The 17757-nt window shown below is 41.5% G+C and overlaps 1 protein-coding gene across 2 annotated transcripts in view; it reads left to right on the top strand.

Annotated features, from left to right (window-relative positions):
* Positions 1-2194: 2194 nt before the first annotated feature.
* The window catches only part of SFT2D1 (SFT2 domain containing 1), a 222664-nt gene continuing 207101 nt past the window's right edge, over positions 2195-17757 (top strand). The window contains exon 1 of one of the 2 annotated variants that reach the window (XM_086925296.1): positions 2195-2401. In XM_086925296.1, the coding sequence (XP_086781422.1) occupies positions 2339-2401 (63 nt within the window). In that variant the 5' untranslated portion in view covers positions 2195-2338. The remainder of the gene's footprint in view (positions 2402-17757) is intronic. The other variant, XR_015296488.1, reaches the window with a different exon arrangement.

Below are 17757 nucleotides of genomic sequence, written 5' to 3'. Positions count from 1 at the left end.
CGCGGCACCCAAAACATGGTGGGGAGCCATGTCCAACTGCCAATGAGGTCAAGGGAGCCACGGGTCAAAAAAGTTTGGGAACCACTGCTATATGGTATAACATTCTTCATATCCTGGTTGTATGTTATTCAATAAAAAGAAATCCATAATTCTGTCTTGGATGGACTCATCCGTGGCACCGCCCTTTCCAGTAGAACAGTTTGTGTAAAATCTGTGCAATGACTGAGCGTGGAAACCCCGCCCCTTTTTGTAATAAAAGAATAAAACACGTGTCTGTTTCTTTCCGTGATTCACACTTCTGTGTTCAGACGCGTCTTCGGGCCCAGTCTCATCCTGTGATCACACGGTGTCCCTCGAAGCTCCTCCTAGCGCCAAGAAGCTGCTCCTGGAGCAGCGCAGCATGTGTCACGGGAGGCGCTTTAGGAATCATGATGTCATACGTCCTCGGGGCATCAAACCTGGTTATGCCTTCTAGACTTTCTCACTGATTGGAGAGGAAGCAGGTGTGTTATTTGTCTGCAGCAAACATACTCTCTGCTAAGCAGGCCAGAGCCCTAGTGGCGCTAACAAAAGGAGAGCTTAAGTTCTGTTTACTTGGACAATGCACTGTATGGGCAAACCCTCGGGTCACAGCAGTGACTGAGGTGCAAGTCCAGCATGTTAGTGGGGGTCGAAATCATTTAAAAGCAGGGGGTCTGTGTGGTGGGTGGGTGCGTGTGGGGGTGGGGGTGGTTCTGTGGGTGCAAATGCAATAGGTCACGCATTTGCGAGAGATTAAGCTATTGGCATTGTAAATGACAATGCCATTTATTTATCTGTTTTCAAAAACAACACATAAATAAAACGTTTGTCATTTACAATGCCAATAGCTCTAACTTTTGCAAAGGCGAAACCGTTGCATTGTAAATGCTTGTTTTTATGTGCAGACACGTTTATGCTGTTTACATGCATTAGCACTTTAAACCCTCGCGTATTAACCTTCCTCATGCTCTGTATATTTTGCTTACTAAATGCCGTTTGCCCCGTTCATCTATCCCAGCTCCTTGGAAATACCATTGTAAGACATTGGGGTATACTTTTTGATGTGCAGATCTGCAACTGTCGGCTCTGGTTAGGAGTGCAGGTTCCTTGCTTTAGGAACGGAGTTTAGGTTGCACTTCACCCTAATAGACACCATGAACCCTATCCTTTCAATAAGCATTTACAATAGGTTTCGAATTTGCGAGTTAATGCCATTGTAAATGACAACGCTTAAAAAATATATAATAATAATTTAAACACAAATAAAAGGCGTTGTCTTTTACATTTCCAATAGCTTACACTCCCGCAAATGCGAGACCTATTGCACTACAAATGGTAGTTTTACTGTGCATTCTCAAACTTGTAGTTCTGTTCAATTAGAACATCAGTGGTGCCAGAATGCAAAACAAATGCATGGACTAGAAGACCTAATCATCCACGGACATGAAATCTTGGTTGCCCTGCTTAATTTTGCCTCGCTTTCTGTTGTGATAACGCGCTTCATAACTAGTGGTTGAGGTTCAAGTATGCCGTTCCATGAGAAAGTAGATTAGTTGCTGGTGGATTCAAACTACGCAGATTGATTTGATCAGGTCCAAAACGTGGTGCCTATAATTTCACAAAATACCGAGAGGATGCAGGCAGTTACCTCGATTTTAATTCGGTAAAAAATGCGGAGTGCCCAGCTAGTTGGTTATTCTGGGATGAGAAGAAAACTACAGCACAGAAAACCATAGACACAGAGGACAGACAACGCTTGGCGAAATGTTTCTAATACTCTCTCATCGACGAAACGCCTGCGAAAAGACACGCTATAGCCGCGGTCAAACTTTTAAATCTTCAATATAATAGTAAGGAACGTAGAAAAAATCAAATCCCAAAATTTCAGGAAAAGGAAAATAGTAAGTGTTTACATCATCGATGGTGGCCGACGTAAATACTAGAATATATATTATTTACAAAGAAAAAAGGTCCTACCGTTGTAGAATTTTCACGACGGAAAATTAAGAGTAAAATCATAACTCTGAATAAACTTACTGCACATACATAAATGTATTCAGGTACTGAATAAGAGGCAAAATAATTGAATATGGTGGCAGCGCACGCCCTGGCGCTGCCACCCTCCGGCCGTTGCCTCTGACGCTTCAGATCCTGTCGAACTGTCAGTGAATCCGGAGAAGGCGGCTCGTGACTTCCTGTTTTCGGAGAGGTGGGCGTGGCCGAACGTGCACTACAGAGCTGGAGCGGGAGGTGACCGGTTTGTAATCCCCTCCGTGTGATAATCAGAAATAGAGGTGAAGGAGGAGGGATCGCAGCCATGGACAAGCTCCGCCGGGTGTTGAGCGGCCACGAGGACGAGGAGCAGGGGCTGACCGCACAGGTAGAGATCAGAACGGTGCACGCGGAGGGAGAAGGGTTTACTTTTCCAGGATAGTTAAATGCCATGGCTTACATATTTTCAGACACTTCGGATTTCACTCTTTGCCCATTTCCGAGCATTTAATCCAAGAATTCAAGATAGTAATGACAGTGCGTGTGTTTCTTTAACTTGCATCTCCGTTCTGTGAAGTCCTTTGCACCCCTGCGCTACTACTTGTCAAACTTGCACAGCTGCTTGCATCGCATTACTGAGAATGGAAGAAGATCACAGTTTCTTATCAATTAGAACTCATCTCTTGGGTCTTGGGTTTATTATAACTTGACTGTTTTTGAGCCTATTTTGACTGAAGATCTATGGATCCCATTTCTGGTTGCAGCCAGTGGTGCTTGGATTTTTTTTGTTAGTTTGAAGCAGGGGTCTCCAACCAACCTTTGCTGTAATAAGAGCTACTTATGTGCATTGAAACTCTTCTAGAGCTACTAATATTACTAGTGTTGTAATAGTGACCGCATCAGACAAAATTATATTAGTGGCCCTACTACCAGCGTTCATCCTCAGTGCATCAGGCACAGTTGCCAGCAGTAATGTGGTTTATCACTCGACTGTCACCTTTAAAGGAATTTTGGAATTTCAGGCTTTTTTCTCCACATATCAGATTATGGGTTCTGAAAATAAACACAATTTCCTATTGATTACATTCTCTATTTTGGTACATGTACATTACGTCAGCCAAGCAAAAACCTCTAATTTAGCAGGCTCATTTGCACACAGGAGAGCTACATACAGATAGCTGCCAGTAGCTCTCGAGTTTCTTGTTGTAGAAGCCTGCTTTGAAGTTAATCATTCAGGACTTGCCTTTTCAGCCTTGCTGATTGGGAATGAGTCTAATGTTCTAGGAGGAAGGCTCACTTCTGGTCAGCCCTGTAGCTTTGCAAGGTTGTCGGCAAACAGGAAACGAGCACTATTTGCTCTTGGTTAGGTTGTAAAATCCATAATTAGGTCGTAGTGGGCCCTTCACAATAGCTGACCATGGTGTTATTGCACTTATTGCCAGTGCTTTAAAGGGAAATATAAGAGTACAGGTACTCACTATTTAGGAAATCTGTTTGCTGCGGAGACGTGCCGGTACACTGCCATTAAATGTATTGCAACAGTGCTGAAAAGTGCATATACTCGCCCTTTTAAAGCACTACCTATTGCACTATCGTTAGCTACCATCCGGGTCAGCCTTAATGGTTCATAACGTAGTAGAGTTTCACACCTGTGAATCCTAATTCTTTTGTTAAAATGCTTACTTTTGAGTCAAACCCCAGAAATCACACGTCTTTCAATCTGAACTCTGGGATCTGCCATAGGATTATTTTAAGGAAACCTTTTCACATCGATCAACCTTAACATAGGAAACAAGTTAGAGAACTGGCTGTGACAGAAGAGAAAGCGTTCCAGTGAGTGAAGTTCGCTCAGGTAAAGAAGGGATGCTGGTATGTTGTGAATGTACCTGTGGCAACCACAGGTGCTTCAAAGTACACCAGCTTGGCTTTTGCAGCCTTGAACTGCTTGAAATAATAAGTGTATTGTGTGTTGTTGTTTTTTTATTTAAATTATTATTTGCTTTTTTTGAAGAACACAAATGTTACCTGTTCTTGAACCCCCCAAAGAGACTCTCCCTTATTTTAGGTCCTTAACAGCCTTTTCAATCACCTCCCCTGTCCAGATTTTTACTGGAAATCACCCACACATTCGTCTCTCCAAGAGTGCTGGACAAAACCCAGCCGAAACATAAAGGATCCCATGAATGGAATCCCAATATGAGGAATCTGCATTCTGGCACGAGTGGGTAACACCGCCCCTGGGCACTCGCATACAGGTGTGAGTCTAAGGTTAATGGGGAGCCACTCCTAAACCGTTCCAAATTATGTTCTGCTTGCTTTTCGTCCTTGCCTCTGCTAACCTGCAGATGATGCCCATCCACTTTAGTCCCTTCGCTACCCAGGTTTCCTGAATGCAGTATGTATCATTTTGGTTCAAATATCCTGTTCTTGGAACCTTACACCTACTGTAAGAGCTAGGATTCCTTAGTTGTAGGGACGTCTTGTGTATTTGGAGCACATTTATTTGTGATTTATATGATGGAGCATTGCACACACTCACCAGTGTCCTAGCAACACTGCTTCATTTGTCGTTGTAATGGGATTTATTACTTCTACTAATTATTGAGGATATATTATTCCTGTATTTTCTGAGTCCCAATTTATTTGCAAAATCTTGCATTAAATCTGGGCTCAGGGCACACAGTGACTTGAAAACTACTACGCTCCGTTCTGAGGTTGCTTTCTGAATTTATGGTCAGGATGTTTGCATATAATAACAAATTATAGAAGTATTCTGTATGACTCAATTCAGCACAAATCTCTTGCCCTGCCCTGATGGCAATGCTATTAGTGAACTAAGAGACAAGTCGGGGATCATGTGTAGCATACATGTGGGCTAGATTCGTATTATCCATGGAGCAAATATTTAGTCTATTTAGTCAAACAAAAGAGGTCTTTTTATTTAGCAGCAGAAATGCTGAACCTACATATTTGATAGTGCTCTCAAATATGATAATAACGAAAAAGGCGGTTCAGTAAAATAAAAGATTTGCCTAGAATCACACAATATAGGACACGTTTACGGGTCCAACACATTAGTTAGTTTGCGTTAATTGTTCAAGTTACTAGACCTGCAGGTCTAGTAAAAATGTTATTGTTTTTTGAGACCGGATGTTCACGCGGTTTTGGGAACGTCTTCTGCAGTAATATTGTTTCGCTTAGTGAGCTAGATATGTGATTAAAAGTTGTTATAGGTGACATTATCTATTATAGATAAAATATCATGTTTGTGTCATGTTTGCCACTCAAGATGTTTTATGTAATTTAATCCAAATTTTTATCCCAAAAATTAACAGGCCAGCTAATTTGTAAGTCTTGTTCCCGCTGAAGTTCAATAGCAGATTTAAGTCGTCGATCATCAGAGAACCCTGATAGAGATTTATGTATGGAAGAGGCTTTATGTTGAGTATACAATAGGTTAAGTACATTTGTCACTATAATACACGATGTGTTGTCATCATGTAACCTGTTGGGTCATCTCCATTGGACCCCATCTTAGAGTTTGCTTCTTGTCCGGTCAGTGCCATTGCATTCATTGGAATTATAGTGCCTCCTTCAATATCACTGCCACACATAGCGAAAGCATGATCAAGAGAAGATTGAGAGTCTGAAAGTGAGCTAAAGAAAGATGATGGATTCAACCAAGATCTGTGACTTGGGGTGTGTCTCTGAAAAGTTTCAGCGCTCCGTCCATCATCTCCTTGTGTTTTCTCAGATTGAGAGTCTCCTTATGCATCTCCAGAAGCAGGCTGTCACATGACTTATTTACTTTCCACGCCTTAATTTTATTACTGTTGAGGCAATCTACTTCTTTTCCTTTTCTACAGCTGCTGGTTTCTCTCTTTCGAGGCACAATGAACTTAGGCTTTCATTTTTATTGTAGAATTTACTCATCTTGTTCTTTCCGGTGGTGCTGGCCGAATTCTCTGGTTTCTTTCTATTCATTCAGCTGTGGATTTATTTTGGGACAGATTTTGAGTACTTTCACCCATGTAGTTGCCCTCGACCAGAGATAGTCTAAATAGTCTCATCACCTTCCCTTCCGTTTGATTTTTAGTTCAGTTCTGCTTCTATCACCCACTCTGCCTTTTCTACGGCTGTTAGTTCATGTTTCCCCCGCTTCCGCTAGGTTACAGGTTAATGGTCATCTTGCTCGCATTCCTAAAGCTGGTGCTATAACTTTCTTTACTTGTATTGTGGTATGAGGGAAGTTTTGGACCAATGCAAATTAGAGAGAATATAGTTAGTATATTTTGCATTATTATTGTGTTTGGGATCTAATACTCCACCTCTGCGCATCTCAAAAATGTCAAGCATTGTTTCCCCTCCAGTCCTTTTTGCAGGATTTTCACCTTTTCTTTTTCAGACTCCTACGTAGAATGTCAAACGCAATTTGAAGTTACAAACGGTGTGTTTAGGTCTCTTGCAGTATGACTGTTAAGGTATAGAAAGCTCTTATTCCACCTCAAAGAGCACATCAGATAAGCAAAATATAGTGCCGTTCAGATTAGCTTCTAAATTTAGACTTGTCATTGTGACTTATTGAAAAGTGATACTGGTTGTGTCCTTTGATTTGATTATTTGTCTTAGCTCAACTTGTAAATATCCACACCCTCTCCTTATAGCTTACTATCTGCTTGCCACTGACTGCCCTTTTCGTCCCAGTGATACAATATCTGAGTTCAGATTCTCAATACCTCCATCAGCCACAGAAATTAGTGTTTCGTTCTTCATTGGAAAAGATATACCTACTGTTCTTCCTGTTATATCTCCGCCTGTACTCTCATGTAGTTATTACCTATGTTTTTGGTAATTTGCTGAAATACACCCTGGACATGTTCGGCACTATACAGAACAATTTAAATATCAAACTAGGAGAGGAACAAAAGTTGTAAAAGGAACTACTGCTACTGAAAATTGCCAATTGTACGTAGCTTCCAAAATGAGAATGGCAATCGTGATCTGTAATAGGATTGAAAGACACCTGGGAGAGAGTAACACGAGTCTGAGAATAAAGCTAGAGCACTTGCTTTTAATGTTTTATCTTTAGATATGTTCAATTTTTAAAATTAGTGTGCATCGTGTGCTGTAAATGATTAGTGTGTACACTTTGCACAGGTTGAATTGTTAAACTTTCATGTCTGTCAACCCAATGTCAGAATCAGTGACACAGGTGAATTTTACGAAATTCTACGATATTTGTATATTTTCATATTATGTGCATGCCGGAGTATAGTTCAAGGTTCTTTTTTGCCCATGCACGTGGGTGAAACATGTCTGCAGATGTTGCCTATAAATAATTGCGGGTACTGTTTCTCTTCTCTAAGTATCGAAGGAAGAAAAACTTTTTGGTCTTTATTTTTAAGCTCGTGAGTGGGAGTACTTACTTAATATCTTCCTACCTTTATTTTTAAAAGGGGAGTTTATAGGTAGGATTACTTTAGGCAGTGTAAAATAGCCTGTTATAGTAGACTAATTGTAAATGGCATTCTGTTTAGTTTTAAACTAAATACCACATGGGATACAACGTGTAGTACGTTTGAAAATATCGCTTTGTGTTTTCATTCTGTGTTCCAGCAACTGTGGGACCAATTTTGTGATGTTTGTTTATATTTTGGTGTGTATGTGTATGTATGTGTATATATATATATATATATATATATATATATATATATATATATATATATGTATATGTATATAATATATATATATATATATATATATATATATATATATATATATATATATATAATTAAAAATTGTTGTTAATTTAATGAACAAGAAAGGATTCTGCGGACTGGTTAAATGGGGAGAGCAAGTACAAGACACAATTTAACTTACTATCAGTTTAGGGCGCACTCGTTGTGTGTGCTGTGACATGATTCTGAATATGCATTACATTTGTATAGCAGCCAGTGTGTGAGATGTCCACAATAACAAGATTCTTATTGACTCGCATGATATCCACTTAGACAGACCGCCTCATAAATTATATTTTGACAAATCTCATGTTCAGTGATTAAAAAAAACAAAACAGATCTATGGTTTTAGGCCATGTGAAACCAAACACTTCATGGAAATGAATCCATGCTAGGTTGGCCAGAAGGAAAGTGGCTTCTTTGGTTCTGTGACTAAAATCCACACTCCTTAAATCTGATGTGCCCTTTACAAATATGTTGCTACTGACCCATTTGCACATTTGGCTTCGTACTCATCAGCTTGCTAGCAATTGTAACCAGGGTAAACTTTTAGGTAGGGGATGGTTGACAAAACATGATCCATAGGTAGTAATATGCTGAGAATAGTATATGCATATGTTGATAACAAACATATAGCAGTTACTTCATAAGAAGGAATGCACAACTCGAAAAAAACTTTAATGGAAGACATCATTGTATGTTGTGCAATTGTGAAATTGTAACCAAGTGTACTGGTCCAAATCCATCATTTTTCCCTTATCGGGTAGTTGCCACGGCCCCAATGGTGACAGAGGGCTTTCAGCACCTCGGGTTCTACGTCACACGAGATCCCCCCCCACACACATATTTGTTCGGAAGAACTAGTTCCCCAGTTGAGGCGACTCCACAATGACGTGGCACTTGGCACACCTTGCCACTGTCTCTGATGGGCCGGACCCCGCTCTATAAAATGATGACTCTCCACGCTTTCTGTATGCATTACAAAATACACCATACTCCATGCCAGCAGGGTTCTTCAATTATAAAATTGACCAAGAACTCCATCTGCTGTTATGGAACGTCAGTGTGCTGCCATCTTGCTAAGTAAACTCCTATATACGATGGTGAACTTGCAATCCTGGATGTTAAAAAGTACTACTGGGCATCACAGATACTGCTGGTAAATGAATGGGATTTCTTTGATAGACCGGAACCATCCTACTGAGTAGACAGAAAAGAGATTGAGAGTGGGGGGCATGAGGCAATCCTCTATTGCAAATAACTGAAAAAGCGATTGCCATCACACATGGAAACGATTGTCCGGATCTGGAGCAAGACCCTGGGTTGGAGGACAGACTAATGGCCCGGACTCCTTTGTGGCATAGTGGACTGCTTCACAAGGTGGACACTCAGGCGGGCTTTTCTCAGTGGGCGGCAACAGGCATTAAACATCTGGACGATGTGTGGAGGGATCGGTCACTGATAGAGTTTGAGGTCCTCCAACAGGAATAGAAGATGGCAGAGACAAAGCACTATTGATACCTTCAACTGGGACATGTGTTGCCGGTGCATGTTTTGAAGGCGACAACTTGCCAGACTCTTCACCTTCATAAGACCGTTTGCTGACTGAACCTTTACTCAAAATGGAATCTCCACAATTTACTGGAAGTTAGTCAACAACTTCCTTGGCCTACTGGGTGCCCTAAAACTTGCCTGAACTGATGACTTGTGTCACTTTGATGACGGTGATTGGTTGAAGGCCCTTCAGGGACCACACTCAATAGCTAATTGAGTCAGGTTTAGGTTGGTCCAACTTAAGATCCTGCATAGGACGTACTATTTGTGGACTCTCCTGAAAACAAATTGGGAAGGCTGATTTACCATTATGTACTAGAGGCTGTGCACAGTAGGGTACCTTCTTTCATATCCTATGGGACTGTCCGGTGATTCTGGGGTATTGGCATCGGGTGGTGGGGGTGATGTCCAGTCTGCATCTTACAGGTGCCCCTTAATGCCAAATGTTTGCCACTAATGGTGGAAAAGGAGGATAACTGGCCTGATAATCAGAAGATATGACTGGCAATGGTGTCCTGGATCGCAAAATGCAATATCGAAAGGAGGTGGGACACATCAACCGCCCCCCGCAAAGTGTTCTAGATAGGGAGTCAAACCTTCACTGGTGTCAGAGGGCAGAAGAGGTGATAATCCAGAGCTGTGGTTGCTCCAGAAAATGGGACATGGTATGGGGCGGCCTGGAGAGACTTCAGTGGAGCTGGACTCCTGTTTGGCTGGAAGTGCTAAGGCTCTGTGACTATTTTGTGCTATGCATGCTATCCAGTTTATGTACTGTACCATTATAGACCATGGCAGTGCCAATGATTCATTGATCCCAATGGTGATTGTTCAAATGAGTATTGTGCCAGTGTCACTTCATATTACACATACAACTGTGATTCTCTATGACCTGCCCTGTAAGATGAGCATTGTCTCAATAAAAAGAAGTGGAAAAAAAAACCACAACAAAAATAGTAAATGAGTCTAAACTAGGAAAGCTAATATTTTAGGGACAGGACAGAGAGCGTGCATCTAAGTAAATAGTATCAGATTAACAATTACTTTTTGTACATTTGGCTTACTTGCTAATGAGGCATGATTTTCCCATTTTTTTTAACTGAGTTTTTATATAGCGCGAACCTGACCAGGTATCGGGTATCGGAGCGATTTACATAGCACCAGTTGTATTACATGAGGTCACATAGATTTCCTGTGAATTATTCCCATTTCTTTCTGGAACAACTTTAGTGAACGTGTCACTTTGCGTTCTAGATTGTTTCATTATAACAAACCTGCTAGAATTAAGTTTTGTGTTAGATTTTGTACCTACATTTAATTATATGTTATATTTCAATTTAATTTGAAAATATATTTTCACTGTCTCTTTATTGTAGCTTCCACCATCATTACTCCATACTGAACAAGCATTTGCAATGCAATAGGTCTCGCATTTGCGAGAGTTTGAACTCTTGGCATTGTAAATAACAATACCTTATATTTGTGTGTTTTGAATCCGTGCAAGCGGTCCGTACGCACGCACTTTGTACTTATAGTCTTAGCTTACGAGAAGCAAAACTAACAGTAAAAGAGGTGCAGTTACTGGCAGCCTTGCTTCTCATAAGCAACAACTATAAGTACAAAGTGCAGTTTAAGCACTGCTTTCAGGTTTTCAAAACACATAAATAAAAGGCATTCAGCTAGATTCATCATTGTCCCATTTTGCGAGTCCTTAATAGCGATTATTAAGCAATCGCTATTCAGGACTTGCAAAACGGGATTCATGTAGAAATCGCTAAAAAAATTGCGATTCCTACAGCTTCCTTATTTGCGATTAGCAAATTCCTAATCGCAAATAAGGAATAACTCCCCATTCATTCCTTATTTGCGATTAGCAATTAGCTAATCACAAATAAGGAAGCAATTTCAAGGGTGCCAGGGGTGTCCAAAGGACACCCTGTAGCACCCCTGAAATGTAATCTACATTGGTGTTGCACACACACATGTCCAAAGGACATGTGTGTGTGTAACATGCAACTTAGAAAAATGCATTTAAATGTATTTTTTCAAGTTTTCGCTATTTACCACGAGGTTTGACCTCGCGGTAAATAGCGGCCCAAAATTGCGATTTCGCAATTTTAAAATGGTTCATGAATTGCATTTAAGGAATCAAATAGAGATTCCTTAAATGCAATTCCTCGCAAATGTGCAAATTCTTTATTAGCGAATTTTGCATTTGGGATGATGAATCCCAAATGCAAAAATTGCACTCGCAAAGGGCCCGATTCTCAGAATCTGCCCCTTTGCGAGCGCAATTAAGCTTGATGAATCTGGCCGATTGTCATTTATAATGCCAATAGCTCAAACTCTTGTAAATGCGAGACGTATTGCATTGCAAATGCATGTTAATCTGATATTAGCAAAAACATATGCCTGCATAGATTTGTGTCCTATAGAGACGATGTGTAGTCATTGCCAGATGAGGTCCGGCTTTGAATGTAAATTGTGCTACAAACATTGTTTTGATTCGAGAAAGTTTCTTCAAAATTAAAAAAAAAAGTGTGTTTCCTAAACACGGAGTAGCATTTTACTTTAGGGCATCACATTATGTCATTGTTTCGAGAGACCATTATTAAAAGAGTGTTTTTAAAATGCACTGACAAAACAGTCTTACTGCGCTATGATAACAATTTTATTAGTGAACCCAAGTAAGTGTTCCCTATGTTTTAGGCCTCAGTTATCGCACATGGAGCAATATTAGAGGCCATATAAACAAGCACAAGTTTTTTTGGTGTACATCGTAGAGTTTAAATGAGGCCCTTCCTCTAATTGTGCAGGCCACGTCCCGTCGGCAAGTTTGCCACAGCTCTTTTAGAGAACCCCCCCCATCCACAGTTTTTTTCGTCCCACTTAAAGACCTACATACGAGAGCAGATGTTAATGTGAAAGTTCTCCTTTCCAGCATAGACCGTGCAGCGCCACCCCACCCCACAAAACAAATAGTTTCTATCAATACCTACACAGGATCACACAGAAAGTGGTCCTAAATCACACACAAACACCTTCATGCCATCTAGTTATAAAGACATGTCAAACTTGTTAAATATTATACAGTAATTATATGAAAAACGTTATAACTCATAACTGCCGCTCCACCTGTTATAATTGCTACAGACATAGTTCCGATGTGTTATACCACAAAATAACTGAGCCTTTAGCATGCACGTACATCAACACACTTGTATTGTATGTGTATGCATTGGTGTACTGGTATACACCCATCTCTATGTGCTGACTGATTCGCACGTTACCATTTAACGTATCGCTGTCACGTCTCTGCCCCAATTTAAACATATTTAACAGTACTTTCGCCAAAAAGGTGGCAATGGTCCTTTTACGTTGGGGCGCACAGCGTTTGCAGTGTGTATACTCGGAGTGCTTCTCCTGCTGGCCCAGTAGTCCACGGTTTGCAGGAAACGCAAGGGTTTTCATACTGAAGAGGCATGCACGGGGCTGGAATTACACATCATGTGGCGACCCTTTACCCATTTCTAGTCAAAAACATTGTAGTAAATAAACAGAGGCAAGAGAAAGAGGCGACGGTGAGGCGGGCTGCCGCTGGCGAAGCGCAGAGAAACCCTCACACTAGTGTGGCAGAAATGCAATCTAAATTGGGGCTCCGGGCTCTGTTTTCAGCAGGCCCCTCGCCTGGGCATCACCGGTGGCAGGAAGGCACGGCAGAGCCTGTTGCAGCCAGCATTCCTCGGGAGGACGAAAGCATCGGCGGCAGCGAGGGATGGCAAAGCGAAGATGAGGAGACAGGAAGCCTCAGCTAAGATGGTCAGTGAAAGCACGATGGGAGCACGCACATCTGCTGTCCGGCCGCAAGCTAACATCACCAGAGAAGAGACGGTGTGAGCATGCACATCGGCTGTCTGGGCAAGTGCACATCTCCTGTCCCCCTTCGGCAACCAAGTTGACGACAATAGATCTTGCCAATGCGTGCAGCGCATGCGCTGCATTGCTAGGCGAGACCTAAAAAGCTTTTGAACCGTGGAGCAGTGGGACATTTAAGTTCAACACTTTGATAATAAATGCATATAATAATAAGGAATCTCATTTCTTTAAGTATGGTTACCACCTTCCTGGTCAAAAATGTATAGTCCACTAGTACAATCTTCAGAATAGTTGGAACAAGCATTTTCAAAGCCAATAAGTTTTGCCTACGCGAAATCTATTGAATTTGTCAATGTTTTTTTACGTGTTGCACCACAGTTGATCTGTTGTACAACATGGCTAAAGTTTTAAAAGTAAAAAAAAAGCGCTGAACTCTGTCAATGCTGGGCTCTTTGGAGCACTTCTTTTTTTACAGCTTTATAGCACTTTTTTACTGTAGGCCATGTTGCACAGCAGCTCAACTGCTGTGCAACATGTAAAAAAAAGTTGCCAAAGCCAATTGATTTTGCATAGGCAACACCTTTTTGGCTTTGCCTTTGCTTGTTATGTCATGGACATGTGAGTGAGTAGGGGTTGTGAAATAGGTGCAATGTTTGATTGCTATGTGATGTGATAGAGGTTGTGGCCTAACAAATTGAGCTGCCAACTTAAAACCAGGGAAACCAGCTTTGAGTCTCGTCGTCGGCTCATTGGCAGCCTGTTATTCTGCACAAATCAGTTAATCTACCCATTAAAAAAAAAAACACGTAAAGCAAATGTGACATTGTGTACTGTAACTGGTGCTCATGTAAAGCACTCAAATAACATCAGTTCGAATTCGCGCTTTATAAAACTGCAAAATAAGCATGTGGGATATATGAGATTACGGCATGTGTTGGATTTGCATTAGATGGGCGTGGCTATGCTTTTTGCCCTTGATGTGAACTTTGAGACCTAACAGCTCTATCATGTGTGCAATTATTTGTGTGTGATACACTGAGATATTTTTACGTGCTGTATGTGTTATTTGATATGTTGTGTGCTCTGTCGGACTCTCCCCTGGATTTGAAAATAATTATTTTTTTGCAGTGGTACATAGCACGAACCCTAACAGAAGGCATTTGAGCGCATTACACAAGCACCAGATATACCTTCAGTGGCAAGATAAAAGTCAAAGAAACACTAATGTGCCTTACTGCTGGTTACAGCAACTATACAATTCTGAATAATCCAACAAAAACCCTTTAGAAAAGTGAGACTTCTTTCGAAGTCACATTAAAACAAACATGGTATATTTAAAGGAGACACCGCTGTAGTGTTTGCCAAGCGTGCAAGGTGAGGAAAAGTCAAGTTTGTAATAAACCTATTGTTTAAGTGTAGTAATAATGATGTGAACGAATCCAAATAACTTTTTTGTGGTCATGCTTTCTCTGTCATTAAAGAAGCAAACGTAATGTTTGTTTTGTGAGTTGATGCTAATGCTGTGACAAAGCCTACAAGTGTTTTTATGAGTTGCCGCAATGTTGAATCCTTTAAAAATAACAAACAAGTTTTATGAGTTAAGTGTGCTTTCACACTGATATATATTACACCTATGCATATGTGTTTGCGGCATTTATAGGATGTAATAACATTGTATAAACAATACGTGACGTGTGATTAGAGGGTTAAATGGTCGATTAATTGTTATCAAACTTTATTTGTTTTGAGAGTAGAAAACCTTCATATTTTAAAGGTAGTCTTTTTCGGTCATGCCAAAGTGTTACATTATTTTCGTTGATGTAATATTGGTGTAGTTTAAATGTATTCATGAAGTGCAAGTTTATGTCCAGACAACGTTGCGCCCCCGCTGCACAGGGGCACGGGGTGGCACAAGTTTGTGCAACTGCCCAGACAACATGAGGCACAAGCGGCACAGGGGCATGAGGCAGCACAAGTTTTAATCGGCCAGCTTTGTGTCTTCAGCAAGATCCTAATTTAAGAGGAGAGGAGGAAAAAACGTTTTAAAAAAATGAATACCTGCATTGAAGGAGCATGCAACAGAAAGACACTGGCCACCAGAAGCAGTACTTTAGTCCTGCCATGGAGCCTGGACCAAGCCTCGAGCGAAGTCCAGGAAGAAGATGGAGGTGAGGAAGAGGTGCTGGCCTATAGTAAGCAAGGAACGAGAGCCACATGGGAGCCAGCTAATGGTAAGTAAAGGTAAGTTAAGAGGTGGGTTCTAAGCCTCTTTTAAAACATTTTTTTAAATTACCACAGTTTTGTAAGCGCAGCGCAAGCGAAGTGCAGGCGAAGCCTGAAGCGCATCTGCCCAGCTGTAACTTATAGTTCATGTAAGATTTATTTAGAAGTTAGGTAGGAGAAACATTACATTCACCGTTTAAAACTCAAACTGGATCTGTGCTGTCACTGAAGGCTCATTCTATCTCTTCTAAATTGTAAATTGTGTGTGTCTTGTAAAGCGCACTGCTACCCGCACCGCAGGCCTCGTAGCGCTATAGACCGCTGGGGAACCCGTCCTGGCTTTCCCTGTGAGATAGTCCCTCCTGGGAGTCTCCAAGGTGAAACCAGGCATCCCCGGCGTTTGTGAGGGGCCATTGTGGAGATGAGGAAAGCTTAATGCCCAGAGTTGCCGAGTGTGATCCCTGATTAGAGTAGGCACCGAGGCGAGAATTATCAAGTCCGCTGATCCTGGTCCAAGACCCTGCCGCGTCGGGAATCGAACCCTGGTCCCAGGCCGTTCTCTGCTCTCGGGTCTGCCGCCTCTAACCAGTGAGCCACACCACTCTATCAGAGGGATGAACAATTATGGGCCAGATGTAGGTAAGTTCGAAATACAGAGTCCTTAATAGCGATTTTTACCGAATCGCTATTAAGGACTCTGTATTTCCGATGTAGGTAAAAATTCAGTAAAAAATACTGATTCGGTAATAATCGCTAAAAATTAGTGAAATGCCTATAAATCGGTAAAAAATCCACTGATTCTCCATTACCGAATCGCATTACCGAATCGGTATTACAGAATCGGTAATACTGATTCGGTAATTAACGAATCGGTAATTAAAAAAATCTGTAATTGTCGAATCAGCCAATCCTGTGCATCCACATGACCTCCCAACCAGGAAGTGGCCACACCCATGCAGGTGCACTTAATCTGTAGCTGTTGGAGAGATAGGGAGCAGAGGAGCTGCACAGCAACCACCCAGCTGAAACAGAGGAACTGCACCATGGACTCACAGGATAAGGGCAAGATAGTGCAGGAAGGAAAAGGACAATATATAGATTAGAGCCACCCAATAGTCCCACCGGGACTGGGTAATATCAGATAGATAAACTAAATGTCCAGGTAGGAATCATTCACAACATACACCTACAGCATAGTGTGTGGCTACGTACTCTAAACCACAGCAAAGTAAGTATATACACATACAAATTCATAAATCAATTTGCACATTGAATTATACAGTGTATTGCATGTCAGGTGTTAAGCGTCGACGTTTCGGTCCATGCTGGTCAGGTTGATCCGTCGGACCATCTTCAGGACAGAAGACGTTGCACAGCAATGTGAGAAATAAAACGCCCAACAGGTCGTTATGTCAAAATGTCGCCACGTAATTTAACCGAGTAGTTACCGGTGAACGAGCACGGACTTCGAAGAGCCGGCGCATTGCTGCTAATTAAATTACGTGGCGACATTTTGACATAACGACCTGTTGCCACACACTATGCTGTAGGTGTATGTAGACTAGCATTTAGTTTACATGTTATGTTAGTCTGTATGTTGCCAGTTTTGATATATTTTTTCCGTGTATAGAAAAATCTACATTGCATAATCAAAAATAAAGTGAATATATTTTTGATATAAACCCTTGGGTCACTCCATTGATTCATGTGATCACTTAGGTGACACTGATAAACTTAAAGTGGTTGTTGTGAATGATTCCTACCTGGACATTTAGTTTATCTATCGGAAGGAAAAGGAAGCACAAGTTCAGTGAGGGGGAGTTGGAGGTCCTCACAGAGGAAGTAGTCAAAGACCACGACCAGCTCTTTGGCAAGAGATGACTGAATCTCCCAGAGTCCCAGAAAAGGAGCATTTGGCTGGCAATCCAGGAGATAAACGCTATTGGCGTCACACATCGCACAATTGAGGACTTAAAAAAGCGATGGTACGACCTGAGGGCACGTGCAAAGGAGAGGGTGGCTGACCGGCAGAAATAAGTGTGGATGACAGGCGGGGGAAGCTCCACAGCGCCTGCACCAACTGCCCTAGACCAACTGGTAGAGTCCACCTTCCAGCCAGAGAGCGTCAGTGGCGTCGGGAACGTGGATAGCTCAGCAACAGCATCCTAGAGATAACGTGAGATGCATGCTTAGCAAGCTGTCTCCCCTCCCTAACCCCAATCCCCCTGCTAGAATCCCACTCAGATACATGTTTTGTGTAAGATCAGCAATGCATCATGGGAAATGTAGTCCCTATCAACTGGTAGCAAATAAGCCAGTCCCCAATAAGTATAGGCATATTGCACACAGCAATAGA

This window comes from Lissotriton vulgaris, chromosome 6 (genome assembly GCF_964263255.1).
Source record: "Lissotriton vulgaris chromosome 6, aLisVul1.2, whole genome shotgun sequence".
In the NCBI taxonomy this organism is placed as follows: domain Eukaryota; kingdom Metazoa; phylum Chordata; class Amphibia; order Caudata; family Salamandridae; genus Lissotriton; species Lissotriton vulgaris.
Note: the sequence above shows the minus strand (reverse complement) of the source record. Positions and strands in the feature narration are given on the sequence as shown.